Source organism: Monodon monoceros, unplaced genomic scaffold (genome assembly GCF_005190385.1).
Source record: "Monodon monoceros isolate NGI ecotype Baffin Bay Population unplaced genomic scaffold, NGI_Narwhal_1 Super_Scaffold_22, whole genome shotgun sequence".
Classification (NCBI taxonomy): Eukaryota; Metazoa; Chordata; class Mammalia; order Artiodactyla; family Monodontidae; genus Monodon; species Monodon monoceros.
In genome coordinates this window covers 683391-708521 of record NW_021703779.1, presented here as the reverse complement: position 1 = coordinate 708521, position 25131 = coordinate 683391, and the positions used below count along the sequence as shown (strand labels likewise).

The 25131-nt window shown below is 45.0% G+C and overlaps 1 protein-coding gene across 2 annotated transcripts in view; it reads left to right on the top strand.

Moving 5' to 3' along the window:
* The window catches only part of FRMPD4 (FERM and PDZ domain containing 4), a 538713-nt gene that overhangs the window by 432156 nt on the left and 81426 nt on the right, over positions 1-25131 (top strand). For both annotated transcript variants that reach the window (XM_029239932.1, XM_029239931.1), the window contains 2 exons: positions 8424-8584; positions 13049-13151. In XM_029239932.1, coding sequence (XP_029095765.1) covers positions 8424-8584; positions 13049-13151 — 264 coding nt within the window. The remainder of the gene's footprint in view (positions 1-8423; positions 8585-13048; positions 13152-25131) is intronic.

Sequence of the window (25131 nt, the reverse complement as noted above, 5' to 3'; positions counted from 1 at the left end):
ACCGGCGTCTGAGCCTGCACGGTCCCCTGAAGTTCACTGACTTTACCATTTCTTTAGGCTCAGCCTATGCATCTTGGTGCTTTGCTACACTTACCACCAAGCTCTCTCTCCTGAACTTGCTGCCACCTCACAGGGGTCCTCTGCCCTTGACTCCTAAGCCAAGTTGCTCAGATTTTCACGAAACAGGTCAGGAGAGAGGCTTTCTGCCATCAGCTTTTTCTCTGGGCCCTGGTAAATGCATCTTCCCTGAGGCAAGGGACTGAACGAAGCCTACCTTACTAGACCTGGGAGAGGAAGAAACTCAATGAGAACAAAGCATAAATTCTTTTCAACATGTTATTTTGCCACACACGTCATCGTAATTTTGACTTGCTTGAAACCGATCTTGGGGTTTCTAATCTACCTCATAGTCCCTCTCAGTTGTGACCTCTCAAGCTCAGTGATTCACACTTCTGCTTTCTTTTCCTTCCTACTTACATTCTTATTCTGGGGAGCTCTAGTTTGCCTTGCACAGCACTTTTGCTCAGAGTCTTTCTTTCTTTCTTTTTAAATAAATTTATTTATTTATTTATTTTTGGCTGCGTTGGGTCTTCGTTGCTGTGCGTGGGCTTTCTCTAGCTGCTGCGAGCACGGGGTACTCTTCGTTGCGGTGCGGGGGCTTCTCATTGCCGTGGCTTCTCTTGTTGCGGAGCACAGGCTCTAGGCACGCGGGCTTCAGTAGTTGTGGCACGCGGGCTCAGTAGTTGTGGCTCGTGGGCTCTAGAGCGCAGGCTCAGTAGTTGTGGCGCACGGGCTTAGTTGCTCCGCGGCATGTGGGATCTTCTCGGCCCAGGGCTCAAACCCATGTCCCCTGCGTTGGCAGGTGGATTCTTAACCACTGCGCCACCAGGGAAGTCCAGAGCCTTATTAAGCCCCTTCACAGGCCACAACAGGGCTTATGAATTGTTAGCTTGGGAGCCATGACTACCTAAGTCCAGTTCAGAGATATGAGAAAGTCATGAAGAATAGATCATGAGGTGCCTGTGGCTGCCATGTCAACTGGGATAATAAGGGGAGAAGTTTCCTTTGGAAGTGTCGATAGTGTTTTTGTAAAATGTAGCACATTTAGCCATAAATGGTGTAGAGAATAGGGGTGGTAGAGAGAATCCTTTGGGGATGTGGCATTTCAGGGTTTTTAAGTACTATTGAAAACACTAATTACAGATTGTATGAGTGAGCTTTTGGTGCATAACAAACATCCCCCAAATTCAGTGTTATGAAACAATCATCATTTGTTACCCCTCGTTCAGCTGGCTCATCTAGGTTGAGGTGCTGGACAGCTCTGCTCCACTTGGCTCCTCACTGAGTTGCCAGCTCTGGTCTGTTCTACATGTGTCCATTCCAGAGCCCAAGCTGAAAGCGTGGCAGCTGCCTTGGGAGGGTCTTCTCATGGTGACAAGAGAAAAGCAAGAGCTCGTGCCCAGCTAAACAAGTGTGTTTTGCTTGTCACATCTGGCCTCAGCCATGTCACATGCTTTGGGCAACGAGATGTTAGCAGAGTCAAGGGGTGGAGAAGTACGTACTGTGTCCAGTGGGAAGGCACTGAAAAGCAGTGTGGCGTCCAGTGGCAAATCACATCCTGGGGAGCAAATGAAGAATAACTCAGTCTGCGACTCACACCAGGGCTACCAAGATGAGAATATTATGTATTGATGCTTAATGCTCTCATGGAATCACAGCTGCCCATCCCTGAAAGGTCACACCAACAATGACCTTCTCAAGCAGAACTGAGGCATGTATGTTTATTTATACTCCTTTTCATTCCAGTCTTAACTACCCAGGGGTCCCACCTGCCACCATCTTCCTAGATTCTTTAACTCTACACCAAAGGGAATGGCTTCTAAATTTGGTTCTTCCTTCCAGAATCTTTCTACTCAGCACATATTCCAAAAAAGGACCTCACTGGCTCTAATGAGTGCATGGTAAACTGAAATTACTTTACGTTTTCTTACAGGGCACATTTTACTAGTCAAAGTAATTCTTTGTGATACATTGGATGTATCAGACTTTTATTTCTGCTGAGGAAGAAAGCCTCCCAGAGTTCAAAGAAAGCCCTTTCCTTTTGTCGTGGGGAGTTAGGCAGCAGGATTCCCATCATTCCTTTTGAAATGAATCTTTCAGAAATAGCAAGATTGCTCATTCGATCTCAATGGACACATTTTCCATCTCAATTAATGCACTCTGGATTTTTAGGTCAGAGATTTCTGGCCGATCTATGTGTGTTTGTTGGAGAAGGTTGGGGCAGGGGCTGAAAGTTTGTGTAGCTCATCAGCTGTATTCTTCAAGGCTCAGCATGAGAATTCACTGAAGCATGTTCAGCAGGTAAAAAAATGTTGCTTTTTCAGCTCATTATAAAAGTACTCAAATGTTTATAAAAAATATTGCAAGGAGAGAGCCAAAAGGTACTTGCCTAACACAAAGAACAGAATGATGTTTCATGGGGGAACATTTTAGTGTGGATCCTTTCTTACTGGAAAAGAGACAGAGATTGATTATTTTTAGATAATGTATTCTGAAAATATAACCTGTTTAGCAAGAATATGATAATGCCATTGGAAGGTTATCCTCAAAGTGCAAGCAAAACAAAAAGAATTAAAAAACCATAAACAAAAAAGAAAATATTAGAACAGGCAGCGACCACATCATACGCACGTGCTTGTAAGTCTCAAACCTTGTGGGGGTGGGAAAGTGATATGGACCAAGGGCAGATTCTCTGTTGACACAGAGGACGGCAGCACCTGAGGTGAAAGGGCCTGCTCCTGGGTCTCACTCCCTAAAAGGGATTTAGTGCTTCTCACTTGCCCCATGACCCGGGCTCATTCCCCAGCCCTAGACTCCAAGGTCACTTAATAGTCTTTGAAACATGGCGGAGGAAAACTTACTACCCGTGATTCAGTCGCTAGAGAAGCCTAGATTTTATTCTTCTGTATTCTGGTACTGTTTTGCCTCGTGCGTATCAATATATATTTGCGTTTCCTGTGTCATTGAATTTGACGTGATTCTTCAGATTGAAGTCTCAGAGCTTACCTGGGATTTGTGAGGCATCTCACCGAGAGTGGGCTATAGGCAATTGAAACGTTGAGTTTGTCTTCATATTTTAAGGTTGAATGGGTTCATAATGTCTGAAACATATGCCTTTCTGTTCATTGCCCTCAAGAGATGAAAATAACAGCTAATGCTTTTTGAGTGCTTCTTACATGCCAGAGAGTTTGCTACCTGCTTGACATTTTATTCGTTCATTTAATTTTCACAATGATCTTACGAGGTTGTTTCCATTATTATCACCACTTTGCAGATGAGGAAACTGAGGTGCAGGATGATGAAGTTATTTGTCCACATCACACTGCTGGGAAGTGGTGGGACCAGGATTCGAACCCAGAGAGTCTGGCTCCACAGTCTCATTCCAGACTACCACACCAGTTCTCGTGCTGGCCCCATACCTGGGCATTTGTGTGTTTCCTGTACAAACCGTGAAGCATTAGCTCCAGAGAAAATGTCTCCTGCAATTTGGATCCATCGAGACATGGGACTTGCATTAGATAATGTGCTTAAAGGTCCATCTCCCTGGGACCGTCCTGTGTGTGCAGGAAGAAGGTTCCAGAGTAGGAGTCCCACCCCTGCTCTGTCAGAGTGGCTTCCAAATATGTTAAAAGCCCAATGATTTCTTGCCATATCTGCCCTCACCCTGGTCCAAGCCACCATGATATTTTGTCAGGATTGGTGCAGTGGGCCCTGAAATGCCGTCCCTGCTTACCCGTGCTCCCTCCTGTCTGTTGTCAGTATGGCAGCTATCACATCACTTCTCCACTCAGAACCTTCAAACAGCTTCCTGTTTCACTCACAACAAAACACAAAGTCCTTCTAAGAGCCTGTGTCATCTTCAGCCCATCATCACTTCTTTACCACTCCCCTCACTGTCTCCACCCTCCCCCCACCACCAGCTGCCCAGCCGTCCCTTAGGCATGATCTCACAGGCATAGCTCACCACAGGACCTTTGCACTGCCGAAATGCCCCTCCCCCCCAGACATTTCCTGACCCCTAGCATGATCTCACAGTACCCTCGCCTGGCAGCTCTCCAGCCTTCCTCCCTGCATTGTATTTCTCCTTAGTACTTAAAATGACCTGATACGCCATATGTTTTACCAATTTATTAGGTTATTCCCTGTGTCTGCACACTGGAGTGAATATTTTATTTTTTTATTCTGCTTTCGTTCCTGTTGTACCCCCAGAACTGAGAAGCCAGTGGGGATTCAATAAACATTTGTTGACTAGATGAATAAATGAATGCATTATAGAGTTGTTTTGGAGAATTAAATGAACTAACATATGGAAAGCATCTCAAAAAAGGCTTAGCATGAAGTTAGTGTTTAATAAATGTCAGGTATTAATAAAATAATATTGTAATACTCATTAAGTGAATGATGAATTAAAAATTGGAGACCCTTACTTTATCATGTAGTGGAAAGAGGATAATCTATCTAGAGATGCTTTGAATATTTTAACTTACATTTGCAATGGATGCTAGGGGAGGTAGTCAGGGACATCAGTCAAGTCCCCTTTTCCTGTTGTCCAGAAGGCACTAGAACACACCCTTCCCTGGGCAGGTGAATGATCCCCAAACATTGCTGCACTTTGGAATCACCTGGGAAGTCTTTTTAAAAAATTGATCCAGGGGCCTCCCTGGTGGTGCAGTGGTTAAGAATCCGCCTACCAATGCAGGGGACACGGGTTTGAGCCCTGGTTCAGGAAGATCCCACATGCCACGGAGCAGCTAAGCCCATGCGCCACAACTACTGAGCCTGTGCTCTAGAGCCCACGAGCCACAACTACAGAAGCCCACGTGCCACGACTACTGAAGCCCTCACTCCTAGAGCCTATGCTCTGCAACAAGAGAAGCCACCACAGTGAGAAGCCCTGGCTTGTTGCAACTAGAGAAAGCCCGCGCGCAGCAATGAAGACGCAATGCAGCCTAAAGTAAATAAATTAATTAAAAAAAAATTGATCCTGGCTTCCACCCCTAGATAGTCTCATGTGATTGGTCTGGGATGAAACCTGGGCATTAGGGCTTTTTAAAGCTCTCCAGGTGATTCTAATATGCAGTAAAGTTTGGGAACCACTACTAGAAGCTTTTCACAGTACTGGCAGCAGCATGGGGACTCATCTTCCCTAGTCCGGCTCTACAGTTGGAATTGAGAGTTATGCCAGCCAGAGTTTGATTCTCTGTAATGCAATTCCTACTACCATTAGCAAGTCACGTCACCTCTACAACCTTCATCATTCAGAATGCCTTCTGTGGATTCTGGTGCAAACTCAGAGCTCAGGGCCAAAAAAATGTGGATTTCCCCTCCCTTTTTTCCTTTGTTCCCTCTGGGAAATAAAAGGAGAGACTCATTTCCAAATGTAGCTAGAGTACAGCACACTCTTGTTACCGAGTCCAAGCTCGCACTGCTCACCACACGACTGGCCAGTAGATCAAGAGAGGAGTTGTTGGGGCAAGGAATAGCGACTTTATCTGGAAAGCCAGCAGACCGAGGAGATGGTGGACTACTGTCCCAAAGAACTATCTTACTCGAGTTAGAATTCTTTTGTACGAAAGGCGGAGGGGGTGCGTCTGATTATTGCAAACTTCTTGGTGTGAGAATCCTTTGTTCTTATATTGGTCTGGTCACAATGTTCCTGTAAGCCTCCAACAAGGCATTTGTTGTTTTCTGTTCTGCAACTTTTAATCTGTATATAAATGGGAAAGTGTTGTACCTTTAAAGGTCAGAGCCTTGAGAATGGGCTATCCTGTATATTTCAGGCTGTAGGCAGCATTCTTTTACAAAGGTGCTGAGACAGCATGACTAAGCACAGACAACAGAGCACAAGGGTTAGAGCTGAAGGAATAGATCCAACATGGAGTCAGTTTGTTCTTCTCTGTTATACTCTGAGATGGAGCCGTCTTACAGAGGAGACAAGAGAACAGAACAGTGTCCATGACCCCCCAGGTAGCCCCACTCTCTCTCAGGCATACACAGCCGGGCCTGCTTTAGGCCTGTGAGAGATCAATGTGGAAGGTCAAGTTCCACGCAGCAGGGCCCGCTGTAGGAGTATGAGAGGTCCTCCTGGTGTCCTAGTTCCCAGTCCTGACTTCCCCACCTGTTCCCTGTGTCTCAGTCCCTCCCGCCCAGGGCCCCATCTGCAGCTCCTACCCTGGACGCTGGGGCTCACCCTACATAGGTTCTGCTGGTTTAATCAGGGTTTTGAATTCTTTCCTTCAGACTGCCAGGCCTCTCCATGTGACCTTCTGCCCACCTGAGGTCTGCCCACCTCCCTTCGTCCCAAGTGCATGCGCCACCATGGTAGCCATGTCTACTCTCTGGGTCCAGACAAACGTCTACAATTTCACAGAAGACAGCCCCTGCCCCTTTGGCCCTATAACACCACCACTCTGAACCTGGATGTTTCTAGAATGGTGGTGAGACATTGGGGATAGCACCCTACCAAGGCCAGCTTCATGGGCTTGTGACCCATGCAGTCACAGAAGCTGGGTTTCACCTTCTGCCGTCTTGAAGTTCTTAATCATGTTGGAAGGAGGGCCCCTGCATTCTCATTTTGTACTGTCCTTGCAAATTATGTAGCTGGTCAAGCACGTGACACAGAATCAGAAGACCTGGTGTGAATCGCACCTGGCTTACACGTGAGAAGCGTTTGACCTTGGCCCAGTTATTCTTCCTCTCTGGGCATTTACAAAGAGGAGGTGGGCGGGGTCAAACTCCGTCTATCTCAGCGGCTGTGAAGATGAAATAAGGTAACAGATGAGTGTTAGCACGTGGCACACAACGGGTTCCTTAGCAACTAACACTTCTCTTTTTCCTAGTGTTCCAGATCACAAACTGCTAAATCTAAAAGACATTTCCTTCCTTTCTGTTTCAAAGGGATTTTAAACTTTTATTTTCCTATCCAGCGATATATGCCAAAAGGACAGATTTAGCGGGTTTTCAATGATTTTTCTTAACTCTTACTCATTACACTGGAGGACAATAGGATTCCTCCTTCTCTGTCCTTCTTCATTACATTTGAACAATATGTTGTCCAGATGGCATATGGGGTGGCATCTTTCAAGGTATTTTAAAATGATCTTCTTTTACTTATTGAAGAAGATTAGTGGGAAAAAAATTGAATTAAGGCCGTGTCATTGAAATAATCTTGGCTTACATATTTAAGGAGATTTCTAGTGTTCAAACTAATAACTCTTCCCCCAAAGAAGTCTGCCTGGATGATGTGCATGAGTGAAGACTTCATTAAGAGTCACCAAAGTTGGTTTTCAACCCAACTCTCTGGCATACCAACCATGGGCCCTGAGTAACAATAAGCCACTGTTTTGATCTCAGTTTCCTCCTTGGCAAAATGCAGATAATAATACCTGCTCCGCTCCTTCATTCTCAAGGTTGTTTTGTGGATCAAATGAGCTATTCAGGAAGCATTTTGAAAATTTTTGAATGCTGTACATTTTTCAAGTTTGGATTATCGATAAGACTTCCGAAGTTTAAGTGTTAACAAAAAGATTCATTTAAATCATTTGAAAGTCTCTCTGGAACAGAAATGCCAAGAGTTAGTTCTTCAACTTCTTTGGAAACGGGGACTGTATTTGACACCAGGATAACCTGTTGCCACCAAAACGATCCCCATCACTTCAATTTCACTGGAGCCAAAAGCCATATGCGTTATCCACTAAATGTCCAGAACCCTCTGAGGTTCTTTCTCAGCACATCAGTTATAATTTGATAGTTTTCCACAAAGAAATATCTTTTTCTCTGTTTAATTCAATTATTTATTGAGAATCCACTACGTGCCAGGCACTGTTCTAGGCACCTGGGATAAATCAGTGAATGAAACAAAATTCCTTGCCATCACAGAGCTTACCTTCTAGTATGGAGAGCAGAACAATGAAAATACGCATCAAAATAAGTAGGTTCCACAGCTCGTTAGCAAGTGATTAGTTCTATGGGGAAAAAAAAAAAGTAGAAGAGGGTGAAGGGATCTGGCTGTGGGGAGGCAAGGCTGCGATTTTAAAGCATGTGGCCAGGATAGTCCTCTTTCAGAAGCTCACATTTGAGCAAAGACTTGAGAGAAGTGAGGGTGGGCCATACACACATCTGCAGGACAAGCATTTCAGGTTGGGGGAACAGCCAGTACAAAGGCCTCAAGCAGAAGTGGGCCTAGAGTTTTCAAGGAAGAAGGCAGCCATGTGAGAAGCATGACAGTGGGTCTCCCCACATCTTCCCCACTCTCTACCAAACAGAGAAGAGAAGGTTTTACAACTAGGGAGGATGCGGTCGCCGGGCCATTGCCAAACACGTACACTGATGCCGAGTTTCTCTCCTATGTGCTTTTCCCACAGTCACATGACACAGGCAATCCCATTTGACGACCCTCGGTTGGAGAGCTGCCAGATCATCCCTCCGGCTCCTCGGAGGGTGGAGATGAGGAGGGACCCTGTGCTGGGGTTTGGTTTCGTGGCAGGGAGTGAAAAGCCAGTGGTCGTCCGCTCAGTAACACCAGGTAAGCACGCAACCCCAAGGCTCGGTCTCTGGGACCATCCACCACCCCCTGCCAGCATGACCACTGTTCCATTTCACAAGCTTCATACTGTTCTGTTTCAGGCTGTGGAGTCTAATTGAGTTTTCCCATCACGTGGATAGAGCCAGACCACCAGAGGGACAGAAATGGCTCTGCAAACGAGGTTTTAAACTTCCTAATCCATCATATCGCCAGACTTAGGAAAACACTGATCCATCATTTGTAACCATGGAAATGACCCACTTCTTAATGTCTGAATGCACACGTTAAGAGGCAGGCACGGTGCTGTTTTCAGTAAGCTCCCGACGAACTCCTTAGTGAAAAAGCAGAAGGTTGTGTTTAAGTTTCTCTAGGATTTAGATCAGCGGTCCCCAACCTTTTTGGCACCAGGGACTGGTTTCCTGGAAGGCCGTTTTTCCACGGACGGGGCGGGGGCATGGTTCAGGCAGTCATGTAAGCCATGCTTCAGGCGGTAATGCAAGCGACGGGGAGCAGTGGGGAGCGGCAGATGAAGCTTCACTCGCTAGCCCGCCACTCACCTCCTACTGTGTGGCCCGGTTCCTTACAGGCCGCGGACCGGTACCAGTCTGCAGCCCGGGGGTTGGAAACCCCTGATTTAGATCATTGGGGTGGTTGGATTCTTTTGCAAAGATGTGCTCCCCTCCCTTTCCACTAGAGGCAGAATGTATTTCGCCACCCCATTGCTGTTGGGCTGGACCAGGTGACTGACTTTGGCCAATGGCATATTAGCAAAGATGACATAAGCAAAGGCTTGTAATATGCTTGTGGAGTTGAGCTCGTTTCTTGGGTTTCTGCCACGGCCATAAGAAGAGTTTCCCTGAAGTGGCTGTTACTCCTTCACAGCCCAAGCCCCAAAATGAACACGTGGGGCAACCAGCCTGCAGTCTAGAGCTAAGTACAGGCTGACCTTCAGTGTACAGCACGACTGCCCAGCCAAGCCTGCCCTTGATCAGCCAATCCACAGTCATTCGAAAGACCCATAAGCGTGAGAGGAAACCCTACTGGGTTTTGGGGGTGTCTTGTTATACAGTAAATGCTGACTGATACAGTGTGTGGCACATCTCTTAAATTCTACCATACGGTCAGGTAATTAATGTACTTGTTCTCGGTCATTCTCAGTATATAGACGTTCCGCCATCAGCGCAGCTGAATATAGTGCACTATGATGCCGTTGCCTGACGTGGGCCCCTTTGCCCTCCAGAAACAGTGCTCTAATATTTATTTATTATATGTATTTATACACTTATTTTAATGGACTTGTACTGGATTTCTTTTCAGACAAAAGGAAAGTATCTTCTATGCTGTCTTTCTCCGGGATTTTGCAAATCAGTAACAGAGTTCAAAAATAAAACACTGTAGTCAAGAGTGCAGACTATGGCGTCAGACCCCCTGGGTTTGATGGACTTGAATCCTGCCTTTGCTCCTTATTAGGTTTTTTTTAGCTTCCGTGATAACTCCCCTACATTTCAGTTTGATGTAACTTCTCTATATCCTTTGGATAATGAGGATCATAGTGTCTACCTTCTAGGGCTAAGGGAGGGAATGAAATGCATTGGAAGGGTGCCAGGTACATACTTAGTCCAGGAATGTTTATTATTATTATTATTATTAAACTCTAAAATATTTGGCCAGTTGAGTCTGTCAGTTAAGGGAAATGAAAGCCAACTAGTGAGCTAGTATAGATTATTAAAGTTGATTCCATTTTTCCTCATTTTGACACACTCTGCCCGAGGGCAAGCACTGCAAATACAGTCAACGCCTTTAGGCTTGTGCAGAAAAGCGTAAGTTCCCTGTTCACTCTTACCACTGCCTCACCACACAACTTCTTACTTTGTCTGCTGAGCTTTTTATTTCATTAGCTATAGATCATAGTTGTTGAACTCAATGCAACTGAGAATTTTATTCTCAAAAATAAAAGAGATTTGTTGTTTTTTATAATAATGAAATAATACATATGCTTTCCTGAAAAAAGGAAACAATGTAGACAGTATAGAGGATAGAGTTTTTAAAAAAAATCACCTGAGTTTCTACTACTGAGAGTTAACCATTATTAACATATATAGAGAGAGCATATATATAGTAGACAGTTTTGTGCATACATTTGCATATAGTATGTATCTCATATACATATAATGTATTACATGTATATATATGTATATGTGTGCGTACACATATTTTTTTCCTAAATGGTGTCCCATTTAGCGTGCAGTTTTGTAACAGTGGGACACTTTAACATCTCTGGTTATGGGATTCTCCAAAGTGTATGTCCTCCCCAGAGCTAACTGGAGATTTGGGTCTGGTTTTTCGCTTTCTTGTATTTATCGCCTTACTATTCCTTCGTCCTTTTCCCTTCCTTACCCTCAACTTTCCTCAGAGTCAGACTCTCTCACCTACTGTTCGACAATTTTGAGAAGAATAGAAAAAGTGCAAACTAAGGTCAAAGAGCACTGTTTTCAGTCATGTTTATGAGTGAAAATGCTGGTCACATAAACTGTGTCTATCATAAAATGACTCTACTGAGTGATTCCAATGATAAGTGATTCCAATGGTAAGACCAGATTTTTCTATAGTAGACAAGACAGCTTTCAAAGTAAAGGGCATGAGCGTTCTCTGAAGTGTGCCCCTGTTTCATGTTCTGGAAGGAACTGTGTGTTGCTTCCTCCCATAATTCTTGCTCAAACGAGAGTATTTCCATTTGATCAGAAGCATAGGTCAAATGTAAGACTAAACCCTGTTCATCTGCACATGGTTTTCTCATCAGAGGACTAGTTAACGTCACTCTCCAAACAGTTAGTTCAGACATTTTTCTGTATTTGACCAGCATCTGACGTCTAACCATTTCTTTGACTGAATTTGAGTCATTGCTCATATGTAATCCAATCGTCATCAAAACTCTCTCAAGTGATTTTCAGAATTCCTTATGTGTGCAAACACTGAATCTCAGTTCCCTCATCTTGAAATGAATATGAGTTCCATATTCTGGCTGTGAAGTGTTCGTTTCAATTACTAAATGAAGTAAAAGTGATAATATTTGAAAGATAACATTTCAGCTGTGCCTATTACCCAGATAGACCTCTGGAAATAAAATTAAAATCCCAGTACCATATAGCACCAGATCAGTATTTGGGGAGTAATTCCATTAGACATGTGAAGATAATCCATATTATCGAAGCATTTGTTTTTAGGTCTTATTTAATACAGATGTGTGCTTCATGCAGCTGTGTCTTTATGTGTCAAGAGACCTGGCAGTGACCAGTTTTTGAGTTATAGGAGCAAGTTCAAAAGAGATGTTGGCCACCTTGAACTTGGAAGTGTCCGCAGACCTAAGCTGACATCCAGTTCAACCCTTCCAGGCAATTCTTTCCCCTTTGTGAGCCTCAGCTATGTCATTATATGGAAAGGATTATAGCATTTAGAGAGGTTACTAGTTAGAACACTTAGCCTGTTGCCTGGTACACAATAAATGCTCAACAAATATTCGTTCTCTCCCTCCTCCTTGGAGAAACATTTGGAAGAGGCTGTGACGGATCAAGACAAAAACATGAGTCCTCTGTGGTCACACGTGAGCCCCGCCACAAACATCCCAGCACAGTCCAAATCACAGAAATGACCAACACCCTCATCTCCTAGCTGACACAGGGGACTGCTGCTTCTTTACCAATGCCAGCTTCCTTCCTCCCACCTTTTAGGCAAGAATTATTAAAATGCTCATGATAGAATTACCCCCACTTGCTGAGAGCAAAGCCCCACTTTCTTGAACCCTCCTCCCCAAGCATGTAAGTCAAGACCCAATCCTACAAGTCCTTCCTAGCACCCTCGTGTTCAGCTGCCTTACGGGCCACCACAGAGTGCCATTTCCCTGGTTGTACAGAGTAAGTGAATGCTACTGTGTTCAAATCCAGGTGTGCTCAGGTGGTCGCAACTCTGGCTGCCGGGGATCACCTGACTGGCTACCTGTCGGGGGAATACCTTCTTCTAAGGGTCCCGATACTCAGAGTGTGGTCAGCTGGCCGGCAGCCTCAGCAGCCCCTGGGATCTTGTGAGACATACATTATGTCACCCCGCACCCCTCCTCACCTACAGAATCGGTCTGCAGGGCAACAGGGTCCCAGGTGATTGATTCATAAGCCTGTTAAAGTATGGGAAGCACTGCCAGTCTCAGCCTTACCTGAGAAGTTTGAGAGGAATGTTGATACCTGAGTCCTACCTCCGGAGCTTCTGATGTCATTGGCCAGGGTGCAGCCTGGGCCCCAGGAGCTTCTGCAAAGCTCGCCCCTTCCCAGTTCGGTCTAGTGTGGAGAAGGACGATGGAGAGAACACCCATTCTCTGGGTGGGTTTTGTTTTTGCTGAGAGCACCCATTGCTCATGGATGGATGACCAGTGGTCTGTCTTCTCACCTGCTCTTCACTCTCATTTGTCTCCAGGTGGCCCCTCCGAAGGCAAGCTGATCCCGGGAGATCAGATTGTAATGATCAACGATGAGCCGGTTAGTGCCGCGCCGAGGGAACGGGTCATCGACCTGGTCAGGTAGGCGACTCACTCACTGGGGCCCCGTCCGGTGGCTGTGCAGCTCTGAGACCTCACCCCACAGAGGAAGGGCTTCCCATGGGCCACTTCGGGGCAGAAACACCAGCTGACACGTTCATCTTGAAAGTGCTGTTGGCACTGCCCTCTAATGTAAAAAAGCAGGCTAAATAAACAGAGACACGTACTTGCCCGCTCTGTTAACATTTGGGGTACATAGGCTGAATGAAACAGTCCTATTTCCATTGCTCCATCCAAGGGTTGCGTTTTGGTTTCCTTCCAAAATTACTAACACATTGATATTCCATAATCAAGGAGATCAGCATGCAGTACTTTTCTAAACATAATCCCATGGATACACAAACATACAGTTCACCGATTTTTCATACTTGACTGATTCATTACTGAATTTTGAAATCTTCAACAAAGGAAAAAGGATCATTAGGTCAAAAGTAGGACAGTTTTGAAAATGTGCTTGGTTTATTGGTTTAGTTTCAGCGTAGATGTACATCATTTGTTATGTGATATTCTTACGGGGGCGCCAGAAATGTATTTTATGTGATGTTAAAATATTGGTCAAGAATCTTCTTCGAAGCCCACCAGAGTTATACTCCCATGGTGAATTTAGGACAAAAGGGGTCTTTAGAAGTTTTCCAAATGAAGCTGTGTCTGTTAGATGAGTGGACCCCCTCATGCTGCGGGCACTGGGGGATACTGACTGGCTTGCGTGACATCTGTCTTTTATAAATGGATCTTTTGAGGCGAGATGGAATCAGAAGTTAAGGCTCTCAGAACACTTCAAACCGAGAAGGGGATCTTCGAACATTTATGCTCTCTCATAACAAAAGGTACCTCTGTACCCTGAGAAAGGCAAAAAGTAGAGTATTTCTGGGGTTTTCTGGAGAAAGTTGCTTTCCCAAGCCTAGTTCAGCTTCTGCTTTACACTGAAGTGCTGGATGGTCACACCTCCTGGGAAGAACTGGGACAAGGGTGAGAAGACAGAGAAATAGAAATAGAGAAGGCCTACTTCCCAGGCTAACCGACCGTCCCAGTTTTAGCAGGGAAGGGCCCACATCCTGAGACGGCCCTCCGCCCCCGGATGGTGGGCCTGGTCACCCTACTTTAGTGTAGGCTCCAGAGAGTGGAGCCCTCGCAGCTGGCTGGCGAAGTGCCTGTCCTCATTGGGGCGTCCAAATCTCTAAAGGAGGTTCCTACATGAGAGCGGGCCCTGCGCCTCGTGTTGGGCACCCGGGGGCACTCACCGCCATTCTTCCTGGGGACCAGGAACACAAGGGTCAGGAGCGATGCCGCATTTTGTGCCCTTGAGAGGGAGCTGCAGTGTGACCCACTGGAACCAATTCTCTCTTGAGATGCGTGTGGGTGTCAGCGGGAACACACCTCGTGCGGGCGGGCTCTGAGCCTTATGTGGGCTTGCATCCTGGAGCGCCATGCTGGGGCTGACGACAGGTTGCACGGTCATCGTGTTGTCCCCTAGGCGCACGCTTCTGTGATCAGTCCTATTGATTTCTGTGCTCAGAGGATGACAGAAGAAATAAACTATCTCTGTTTGTGTTTGCTGTGACTGAATTGCTGGCTGCAGGACAGAAATGGAGAAAAAGCCATCTAAGCATGTGATCATGTCCTAGCCATCCTTCCAGGGCATTTAGAAAGATTTTTTTTCCAAAGGAGATTTTCCCTTCTGGTTTAACGCATTGTGAAAGAAAATGGCATCTCTGTAAACAGAAGTCTCTATCTGACTTTTTATGTAATGGAGCTCAATGAAGATTTGTTGGATAGATGAACCAATTAAAAGAAAGGAGAGCAGACAACAGCTTGTGGTCCAAATCCAGCCTGCCTGCCACCTGTTTCGGACAGCCCAGCAGCTAAGAATGGTTTTTGCAATTTTTAAAGAGTTGGGCCAAAAATAAGAGAATATTTTGTGACACAGAGAAATCATATGAAATTCAAATTTCAGAGCCCATAAATAAAATTTTCTTGGAATCCAGCCACACCTGTTCATTTACATATGATCTAAGAAGGCCTTCTCCCTGCCGTAGCAGAGCTGCGTACTCGCGGCAGAGAGCTGGGGCCCGCAGAGACGGAAATGTTGACTATCTGGCCTTGCCTGAAAAGGTATGCTATACCCTGCTTTAGGAAATATTAAGGTAACCAATCACATTTTCTTTGGTTAAGTCAGATTTAGATTAAAACCCCAAATCATATACACAGAGAATTTCTCTCCGGATGGGGTTGTGATTAAAACAAGATTCCCACATACTTGATGACGGGGTTGTGTTTGAAATGGGTTGGCGTGGAAATCATGCATGCTTTTTAAGCAAGTACAGAAAACTCTCTTGCCCTTGTCACAACCCGTCCCCTCCCCATCCCCGGAGTTGGGGAGAGAGAGCTGAGCCCTCTCTGGGTGAACTGTGGCTTCTCTGATTAGCATTGGCTGTCGCCTCCCTTCACGTCCCCAGTACCTACGTGCTGGCTCTTCTGTGAGGCTCATCTGTGGGTTCTTTGGTGGCAGGAGAGTAGGGTACCCTCTTGGCACTAGCTTTCCTACAAGACCTCTTGGGTACGGCACCAGCCAGACCGGCTATTCTTCAAGATGTCCACTTGACCTCATCCCAGAGGGGACGACGTGAACTCTCATGGCCTTGCAGCCTTCTCACAGCTCCATGGTTCTCCCCAACCCTTTCCAGAAGGAGAGGGGGAGAGGAGGAGGTGGCTGGCAGTAGCTCATCACTTTGGGCCTCCTTTTAGAAAGTTCTGGCGAATCCCATTTGTTTGCAGTTGACTTTAGAATGTGGTCTGAGTGTCCCTTGGCTGGTGTCTCACTGCTAGATGACAAGGACACAGTTTAAATCAGGAATGATGCTTGATGTTGTAGAATCAGGTGACCTGGATCCCGAGTTCCGTGAGAGCAGAGAGCTTGTCTGTGTTGTCCTCTGCCATGTCCCCACAGCCTGGCCCAATGCCAGGCCCATAGGAGGTGCCCACTAACGATGTGTTGAGAGCGAGTGTGCTCTGAAGAGCGCTCTTCGGAAATGACCGATTTAGATGGTTTTCCCCAAGCCCTCCTACAGCTGTTCTGTGAGTTTGAATGTCAGCTAATGAATCCATCCCTCAGAAAAACATTCATTTTATTTACCGGTTTATCACACGTTCTCCGGCACCTACTATAGATGCAGGCCACCAACCTAGGCACCCCAGCCACGGGGACAGGTGAGCCAAAGCCTTCAGGGAGCTTACGTGACACCTGTTCAGGTGGGACCTCTCAAGACGGACAAGTCCCCCATTGGCCACTTGAGGGAATTGTCAGATTTGAAAGGATTTTGCTGGTGATAAAAACACATCGGCCCAGATGCTACTGAGATGGTGAACACGTCATCCTAAAACTTACTCCCTTTTAATCTCAAGGCAATAAATTTAACTTTATAAAAGTAACAGGGTGCTTTATTTAACCAAACAAATCTAAGTCCAGTGATACAGTGCAATTCACACAGGTGAAATGCAGCTGGTTGTGGAGTTATTGTGTTGAAGAGCAGATACCTTCAAATTCGTTAAACCAGAGTTTTGAAATAATGTATTTCTTCTCACTAATGAAAAAGTTAATCCATTAGAAAATTTTCCTGCGCCTTCCCATCAGTTTAGTCATCTATCTGCCGTATGTATACTAACCTGAAAATTCAGCTCTTGTAAAATAATCTCTTTTTTATTAGGCTTCTCAGCTGATATTAACATCTGTATCTTACACAAGATAAATTCCCTTTCTGTTTGAAAAAATATCTCATTTTCTTAGCCACTGAGGGAATTTGGGAAAACACTCATCATTTTAATAACACTATAAAATTCTCTCTTTAAAAACTGGCATCCATTTACTTGCCTACGTGGTTTGGTCTTATTTTGTTCTTTTTTTTTCCCATTGCCACATCTGCTCATGGATCATTTTTTGGTTCCAGATACATTTGTGTTTCTTTGTGGATTATTTTTCTTATCATTCGGCTGCTCTATTGTAAATTTTTTTTTCTTGAGAAAATGAAAGAGTTTCTTGGAGACCAATTTACTGCTATAGTAACCACATTTGGGTTTTTTCATGTATCCTCAAAAAGAGCTATAATTGCTGCACTGAAATTAGATGAGTTCTGTTCATTTCATAGTTTTCTAAATTTTTAACTCTAACTCATACTTTGTAGTGGTGGAGGAGTGAAATCTTTGAAGAATTCATGCCCTTTGCAAATTACCATATCTTTCTTCTTTAGAAGTATCCAAGGATAATTTCCCTTGGCTTTTCACTAGACAAGTTAACTTAAAACAGTCTCCAAAATTTTATTTTTAAAAACTATAGCGTATAATTGCTCATGGACATTATGATTCATGCTCCATCCCCCAAGGCTAGCCAATCTAATTAAATTCATTTTTTAAATTTATTTATTTAATTAATTTACAGTGCTCACAATTAGTGAGCATTACCAAGTAGCAAATGTCATGTAGAGTACTGGGAATGTATAAATACCTAAAACATGATTCCTGCCCTCAAGGAGGAGACTTCTAGTTAATTGCACCATATTTGGGGGGCGGGTGGTGTTGGGTGGGAATGTTTGGTAGGGGTGGACAAGGACACGCAGGGATGTAGTGATGTGGTAAAGGGTAGCCGCTGGCCCAGCGTGGAAGGGCAGGTTTATGCATGGAGAGAGGGTCATAAAATAGATCTTCCCCTTGTCTCTGGGAGCCCCAGACCCTCCTGAAGGACACTCCCTTTCCAGCTGGCAGACATGGAAATATCCATTGCCCAGATGCCGTCCTGGACCACAGTCTCAAAATTTCCTCCCGCCGTCCCTCAATCACTTCATCAAGGCAGCAGCAGAAATCTGGCTCACGTTAGGTGGGAGGTGCTAGTCTCGGGATTCGGGAGCCACTTGAGAATCTGATAAACACCATGGACTTATATACCTCCACCCAGAAAAATCCACATGTCTACATAGTCTTGCGTGTAATATCAGAACGTTCCTTGACACCCCCCCCCCCGAGGCCAACCCCAGTTTCAGAGCCCTAGCAGCTGACTCTGGAAATGCTGGCTCCCTTTCCATTGTAGCAGTAGAAGCTGAGGGCTGCCCACCCCATAATAAGAAGGCCCAAGGCTTGAACTGGAAACTAGTTCCGCCTTCTCCCCTCCTCTGAAATGGGGCAGCTAATTATTCCTCCGTCTGTGTTCTCTCATCACCTAAGCTGACTATTCCAGCTGATCTAATTAATGAGCAGTGCTATAGCTATGGCCCCATCTACACAAGGTTGCCCGCATCTCTCACCCCTTCTCTACTAATAACCTGGAATTGGAGAGCTTTTCTGGGGAGCAGTAGGGTTCCTCCGATAAGAAAGTAACTATAAGAAATAAAAATAGATGATAAATTACTAATCACTACTTAAATTCACAGAGGATAAGAACACTAGTTTTTAGTAACATTCCTTTTACCTAAGTAACTGATATACATAAATACATGCCAACCAATGTGAAATATTCATTTTAAGACCAGGAAGATTATTCGGGAGGACTTGTATTTTCCTGGAACACTTACATCCCTACAAAAGCAATGAGCCAACTCACTTCTACAATCAAGATCAAAGCTTTGTGTATAACTGTTAAGGGTAACTTTTTGACACTTAAAAATATATATTATTATAATATATAATATAATATAAGCTAATATAAATATAATAATAATTGTTATTATCCCAACTAATAATGATGATGAGATTTAACATGTCTTAAGTCCTTGTTATATGCTAAACCTTCTGCTAAACACTTTTCCTTAGTGTTAAGACCAGCTGTACTTATGTGGTATATGCTTACCATGCCCTGTCCTGAGTACTTTCTGTGTATTAAAACTCATTCGATCCTCACAATGGTGAATGGGTACAATGCTTACCCATTTACTCTAATTTAAAGATGGGAAAATTGAGGCACAGGGAGGGTAAGGGATGTTCCCAAGATCCCATGGCTAGTAAGAGGTGGCGGGAAACCCAGTCTGGCTCCTGAGTGAATGCTCTTAACCCGGCCATCATGTGTAGTCCTCACAAGAGCGAGCAAGTACTGTTAATTGTACTCACATAACAGAGTGTAAACTGAGGCTTAGAGAGGTTGAAGGACTTGCTCAACCTGGGCACTTGCTCAGGGCCTGGAGGGGGGCACACAGTGGGAGTTGAAGAAAGCCAATACAACTTACTGGGACCAAGCTGGCTATCTGGCATATCAAGTCCTTACTTGGTGGGCCCAGCAAAGAACAGAGCTGGAAATGAGCTCTAGAACCTGGGTCTTAGTGCCTTCACCCCATAGACAGCTCCACTCCAATTTTGGATTAGACAGAAATAGCCTGTCTCCTATTCCAGGTTGGCCAAACATTTGCCTTGATTTTAGTAGAAAGCACTCAGGAGTACCTGCTCGTTGAGGTCAGCGGGAGCCTGGCAAGCTTAAGAGTGAAATAAGCCATTTAGAAGGGACCCATCTAACAATGAGATCTGTCTTTTTGTCAGTCCCTCCTCATCAGAATGATAATGGAAAGTCAAATCAGATCATGTTCCAGGAGCACTGTGTCTGCAGGAGAATATGTTCGGAAGGTCACCTTCCTGTATAATTTCAGCTGGGCTTAGATGCCTCACGGTGCTGCGTAGTAAAAAAACAAAGCAAAAACATCTACGGAGCATCCTGCACATAAAATATGCATGATGATGTATGATATAATAAAGCCTTATTATAGTAAAACCAGCAAGTACTTTCAGTGGAAACACAAAGGAACAGCCCCTTGGTATGCTGACACTACAGATTGTGGTCTCACCTAATACAGCCTTGCAGCATACACATTTTCTGACAATTGGAAATTACAGATCCTGGGGAGAAAGAAGTCGGCGATTCTAGAAGATGGAAAGTGTGGGAAAACGTTCTAATATGGATAGTGTAGAAAAAAGGATTTGAGTCCATAGTTCATAAAGGTTATAATGACATATAATGATGAAAATGAATGAGAAAAATGACTTCACCCAGATTATTTTAATGTCCCTTAGATTTTCATAACCATCTCCCACTCTCTCATTAAATCTCTCCATTACTGTAGATACTTTTATGCGACTCATGTATGGAAAATAAATGTTGGAGATGGAAGAAGCAGAAAAAAATTTAAACTAGGGCATGTTTTCAGTTATCTCATATGGTTGACACTACCGCATGTCTTACCTTGTATTAACTTAACAAGTACCTTACTTGTATTAAGAAAAAAAATGGAGGAAGATAATTATTGGCCTTACGCCGTGTTCCTTTAGAACTACAGATTTATAAAGTCTTCCATGCCCCTTGTATAAGTAGCTGAAAAGAAAAAAAAAATATCTTGGTGAGCCTGTGATCAGAACATGCTTGGGATCAAGGTATAAGCCTCATTCCCTAGAGATTTTAGTAGAGGGTCTCAGGTACTAAAAGCCAGATCCTGTTTTTCTGTTTGTTTGTTTGTTTGTTTTGTTTTTTAATTATTTATGTATTTATTTTTGGATGCTTTGGGTCTTCGTTGCTGCGTGTGGGCTTTCTCTAGTTGCCGCGAGCGAGGGCTACTCTTCCTTGCAGTGCGCGGGCTTCTCATTGTGGTGGCTTCTCTTGTTGTGGAGCATGGGCTCTAGGCACGCAGGCTTCAGTAGTTGCAGCACTCAGGCTCAGTAGTTGTGGCTCGCAGCCTCTAGAGCGCAGGCTCAGTAGTTGTGGCGCACGGATTTAGTTGCTCCGTGGCATGTGGGAACTTCCCGGACCAGGGATCGAACCCGTGTCCCCTGCACTGGCAGGCAGATTCTTAACCACTGCACCACCAGGGAAGCCCCCAGATCCTGTTTTTACAGGCAGCACAGTGGAGGGTGTGGTTGGCAAGAATCTCAGGCCATATACTCAGATGTGCAAGAAGTGTATTGTTATTTATCTGTTATCTGTAAAAATCCAGATTTTATTTCAAATCCTTATCCTAGTGTATGGTCAATTCATCCCATTTTCCATGGTGCTGAGTCTACATTTGGGGGGAGGGGGTATAATGGGAGGAGGCACTGGGAGAGGTGAAGTGTGTCCCCTGTTTGGCCACATCGTCCATCTTGCTAGAATTCGCTGAGATATCTTTGTGCCCATCTGGTCCACCTTTGATCACGCACATAGGCAGGGAGCTACTGTGTCATTCCTTGTCCACTGCTGTCAACCCTTCCGAAGCCATGTCTCTGTCATCTTGGGTGCACTTGCCCCTCCTGAGCCATACTGGGACACTGAATAATTCCAGGGCTAATTCCCTCCAGGATCTTGTCACCTTCCGGGTTCTGACTAGGAAAGAAGACACCGTCGTTGTGCTCTTTAATCCCACAAGGCTTTGTGGAGGTTCCTAAGTGACTTTTCCCAGAGGATCAGCTTCTCAAAAGAGGGGGAGCACGCCTGTCCTTTCCCAGGCACCCACAAGTTGGTGCTCTTCTGCTCGCCCCAAGACTCTCTCCATCCCCCCCAGCCTCTCACTAGTCCCCGTTCTGGAGAGGAGGGAGCTTCACTCTCATTTATCGAATATCCTTCCTAGCCCTGAGCTCCTGGAACCTATGTATTTCTCTACTTTCTTCTGTAACACCCCTGTCCTGCAGTGATGAGTGTTTTGTGGTCTGGCTGACCAAATGGTCAAACAAATAGAGCTGACCAAGAAGAGCAAAGAAATGGGCCTGGAGGTGAACAGCGGTGAATATTTCAAAATATTGTCCTGCTACGCATTGAGAAGACATATGGTGTAGAGATCAGAAGAATCTGAATTCAAGTCCTGCCTCTGCATTAGATTAACTGTGTGTGACCTTGGGCAACAACTTAACTTCTATATCCCTCAGTTTCTTGACCTATAAAATGAAGACCTACCTCATAGCATTGCTGCAAGAGTTCAGTAAACCACAGTGAGTAGAGCTCTTTGCAGGGTAAGAGCACATGAGGAACTCTTCGTAACTTTGAGTTACTGTTGTCTTTGTCCAGGTCACCATCAGCATCATCGCTTAGAATTTGCACTTCTAAGGCTTTGTCTAAGGGTCGAAGGAGGTAATGTACAGGGGCGCGCTTTGTGACTTGTCACCAGCTGGTCTCTGTGTGTCAGATGCCGTCATTGCTGCTCCTGGGAGATTGGAGCACAAACCCGGAAGTCAACCAAAACCAGAGAGGATCCTGGGTAGAAATCTCATCTTTTAGGTTAAAGATAACTTGGGGAACAATCAAAAGCCCTGAAACTCAGGGTTTGCAAGGGCATCCAGGGCTCATCCCGGGGGTGCTAGAACCCAGCAGTGATTGGCAGTGAACTTGACTTGGGACCACACAGGTGTGCAGCAGTGGGATGAAGTGTGCAGCAGTGGGATGAAGTGTGCAGTGTGTTGTGGCGGAAACAAGAGTATCATGTCAGATGGGCGCAGGGGGTGTGGAGAGATGCAGGGCTATTGGCGTGTGCCCTCCTGAGGCTGACATTAGGTTAGGAATGACCTAAATCAGGGGTCAGCAAACTTTTTCTGGAAACGACCAGATAGTAAATATTTTAGGCTTTGCAGGTCATGGTCTCTGTCACAATTCAACTCTGCCATTGTGGCATATAAGCAGCCATAAATAATATGCAAACAAACAGGCATGGCTGTGTTCCGATAAAACTTTATTTACAGAAACAAGAGTGTAGGCCGGATTTAGCCCATAGGCTGCTGTTTGCCGACCCCTGACTTAAGCCAGTGAAACTGAAAGAGACTTGATCTGAAGGTAAGAGGACATAGAGGCAGAGAAATAAAGCAGAGGGTGCTGGACATTTTTTTTTTTTTTTTTTGCCAGCAATAATAATAAAGATAAAGCAAATGATATGAACTTCCTGGGCACCTAAAATCCTTTTTGGATGGTAGAGAGAAGGGAAAAAAATAATGAGACAAACAAATAGATAAACATCAAAGACTTCTGTGATGCTTTTCCTGATCCTCCCTAATCACCCCCCAAAGTAGTTAATTACTCCCATGTCTTGATGCACTGAGGGGTGTGTGTGTGTGTGTGTATGTGTGTGTGTTTTGGGGGGGGGGTGCTGCACCACACAGCTTTGGGATGTTAGTTCCCCGACCAGGGATTGAACCCAGACCCTCAGCAGTGAAAGCGCAGAGTCCTAACCACTGGACCACCAGGGAATTCCCCTGTACATATATTTTTATTATAATCTGTACCACACAGTGTTACCGTTATATGTAAACTTGTCTTTTATCACAAGTCTGTGTGGGTTTTTTTATATATATAAATTTATTTATTTATGTTTGGCTGCATTGGGTCTTCGTTGCTGCGCGCAGGTTTTCACTAGTTGTGGCGAGCAGGGGCTACTCTTCGTTGTGGTGCGTGGGCTTCTCATTGTGGTGGCTTCTCTTGTCGTGGAGCATGGGCTCTAGGTTCGTGGGATTCCGTAATTGTGGCACATGGGCTCAGTAGCTGTGGCTCGCGGGCTTAGTTGCTCTGCGGCATGTGGGATCTTCCCAGACCAGGGCTCGAACCCGTGTCCCCTACATTGGCAGGTGGATTCTTAACCACTGCGCCACTAGGGAAGTCCCAGTCTGTGTGTTTCTTAATGACAGGCACCAGGATTAAGGTAGCACTAGCTGCTATAACAAATACAAAGCCATACAAAGGTTCAGTCACGCTAGGAATTTATTCGTCAATCACATAAATTCCTGATGGAATGCGTACTCCTGATTGCTGGATAGCTCTCCTTAAGGGGGTAATCTGGGGGCCTAACTCAGACCTTCTCCCTTTTGCGACTTTGCCATCTTCAACACTTAGCTCCTGGTTTGTCCCCGTCAAAATGCAGAAGGGGAAGAGGCTGGAAGGACCTTGGAAGATTTCTTCAGGTCAGGCCCAGAATGGGGTACAGCACTTCTGCTCCCCTTCCTATGGCAAGAAGGCAGCCACATGGGTGAATCTACCTACACACATTTCAAGCCAGAAGCAGGTCCATTGCTTGTCTCATGCTTTTGCGTACTGTGTTGATTTTAGCCTTGACACATCATATGTTCCAAACATCTCCATCACTCCATCAGTAGCATTTACTGTATCATCTCTGTCTGCCTCACTTCTACTGACTTCACTGTTCTCAGTCTCCTCACATCACCTTAGTCTCCATTCACAGATTTGAAAGAAGGTATTTGGTAAGTGGTTTAAATTCTCCTTTTGGAATAAACCTGCCCCCCCATGTCTTAATCGAGTGTCATGTCATATACCGAACATAACCAGAATCACATTTATGTCCACACTTAAGATGATCTCTAGTTTTATGTTAAACTCAATAACTTGTCTTTCCTCTGGGAAAATCAGTGTTTGCTGCCCTTCTGTATGGGGTTCTAAGGGTTATATTTATGCCCTATGTGATCATTTACGTATGAACTTGAAGATAAACATCCTTCTCCTTTTGTAACTGAATCAGCATCCATGCTGTGTACTATCACCGTGCCCCCTTCTTGTCCTTAAGATGCAGAGAGTGTGGTAGTGCAAAATAGACCTGCACCTGGGAGAGAGAAGATCATGGTTCTACACCAGGCATCTCCCAAGCAGCTCTGTCAATATGAGCGTGTAACAGCTTGAGAGTCCTCACCCCTCAGAAGGTGGGGGTGGGGAACCATTGGCGTCCCATCTGAGACCATTTTTCATTGTACAGCTCTCTCTGTCTTTGAACGGCAGGGCATTTAACCTCTGCGGCCTCTTATCCTCTGAATCCTGGCGGTAGTCCCCAGTCACTGGGGGCGCCCCTACCCCACTGAGGACCACTGCAGGTGATTGCTATGAAATGCTTCCAGCCTAAGCGTACTGTGATCAGTAGTCAGCACATCTTACCTTCTTCTCAAGAGGGTGCAATTTTCAAATTCCTGCAGGTGAATGGTTCCAGTGGGTGGAAGGTTCCAAGATGGCAGAATATCCATGAGATGATTGAGAAGAGAGGAG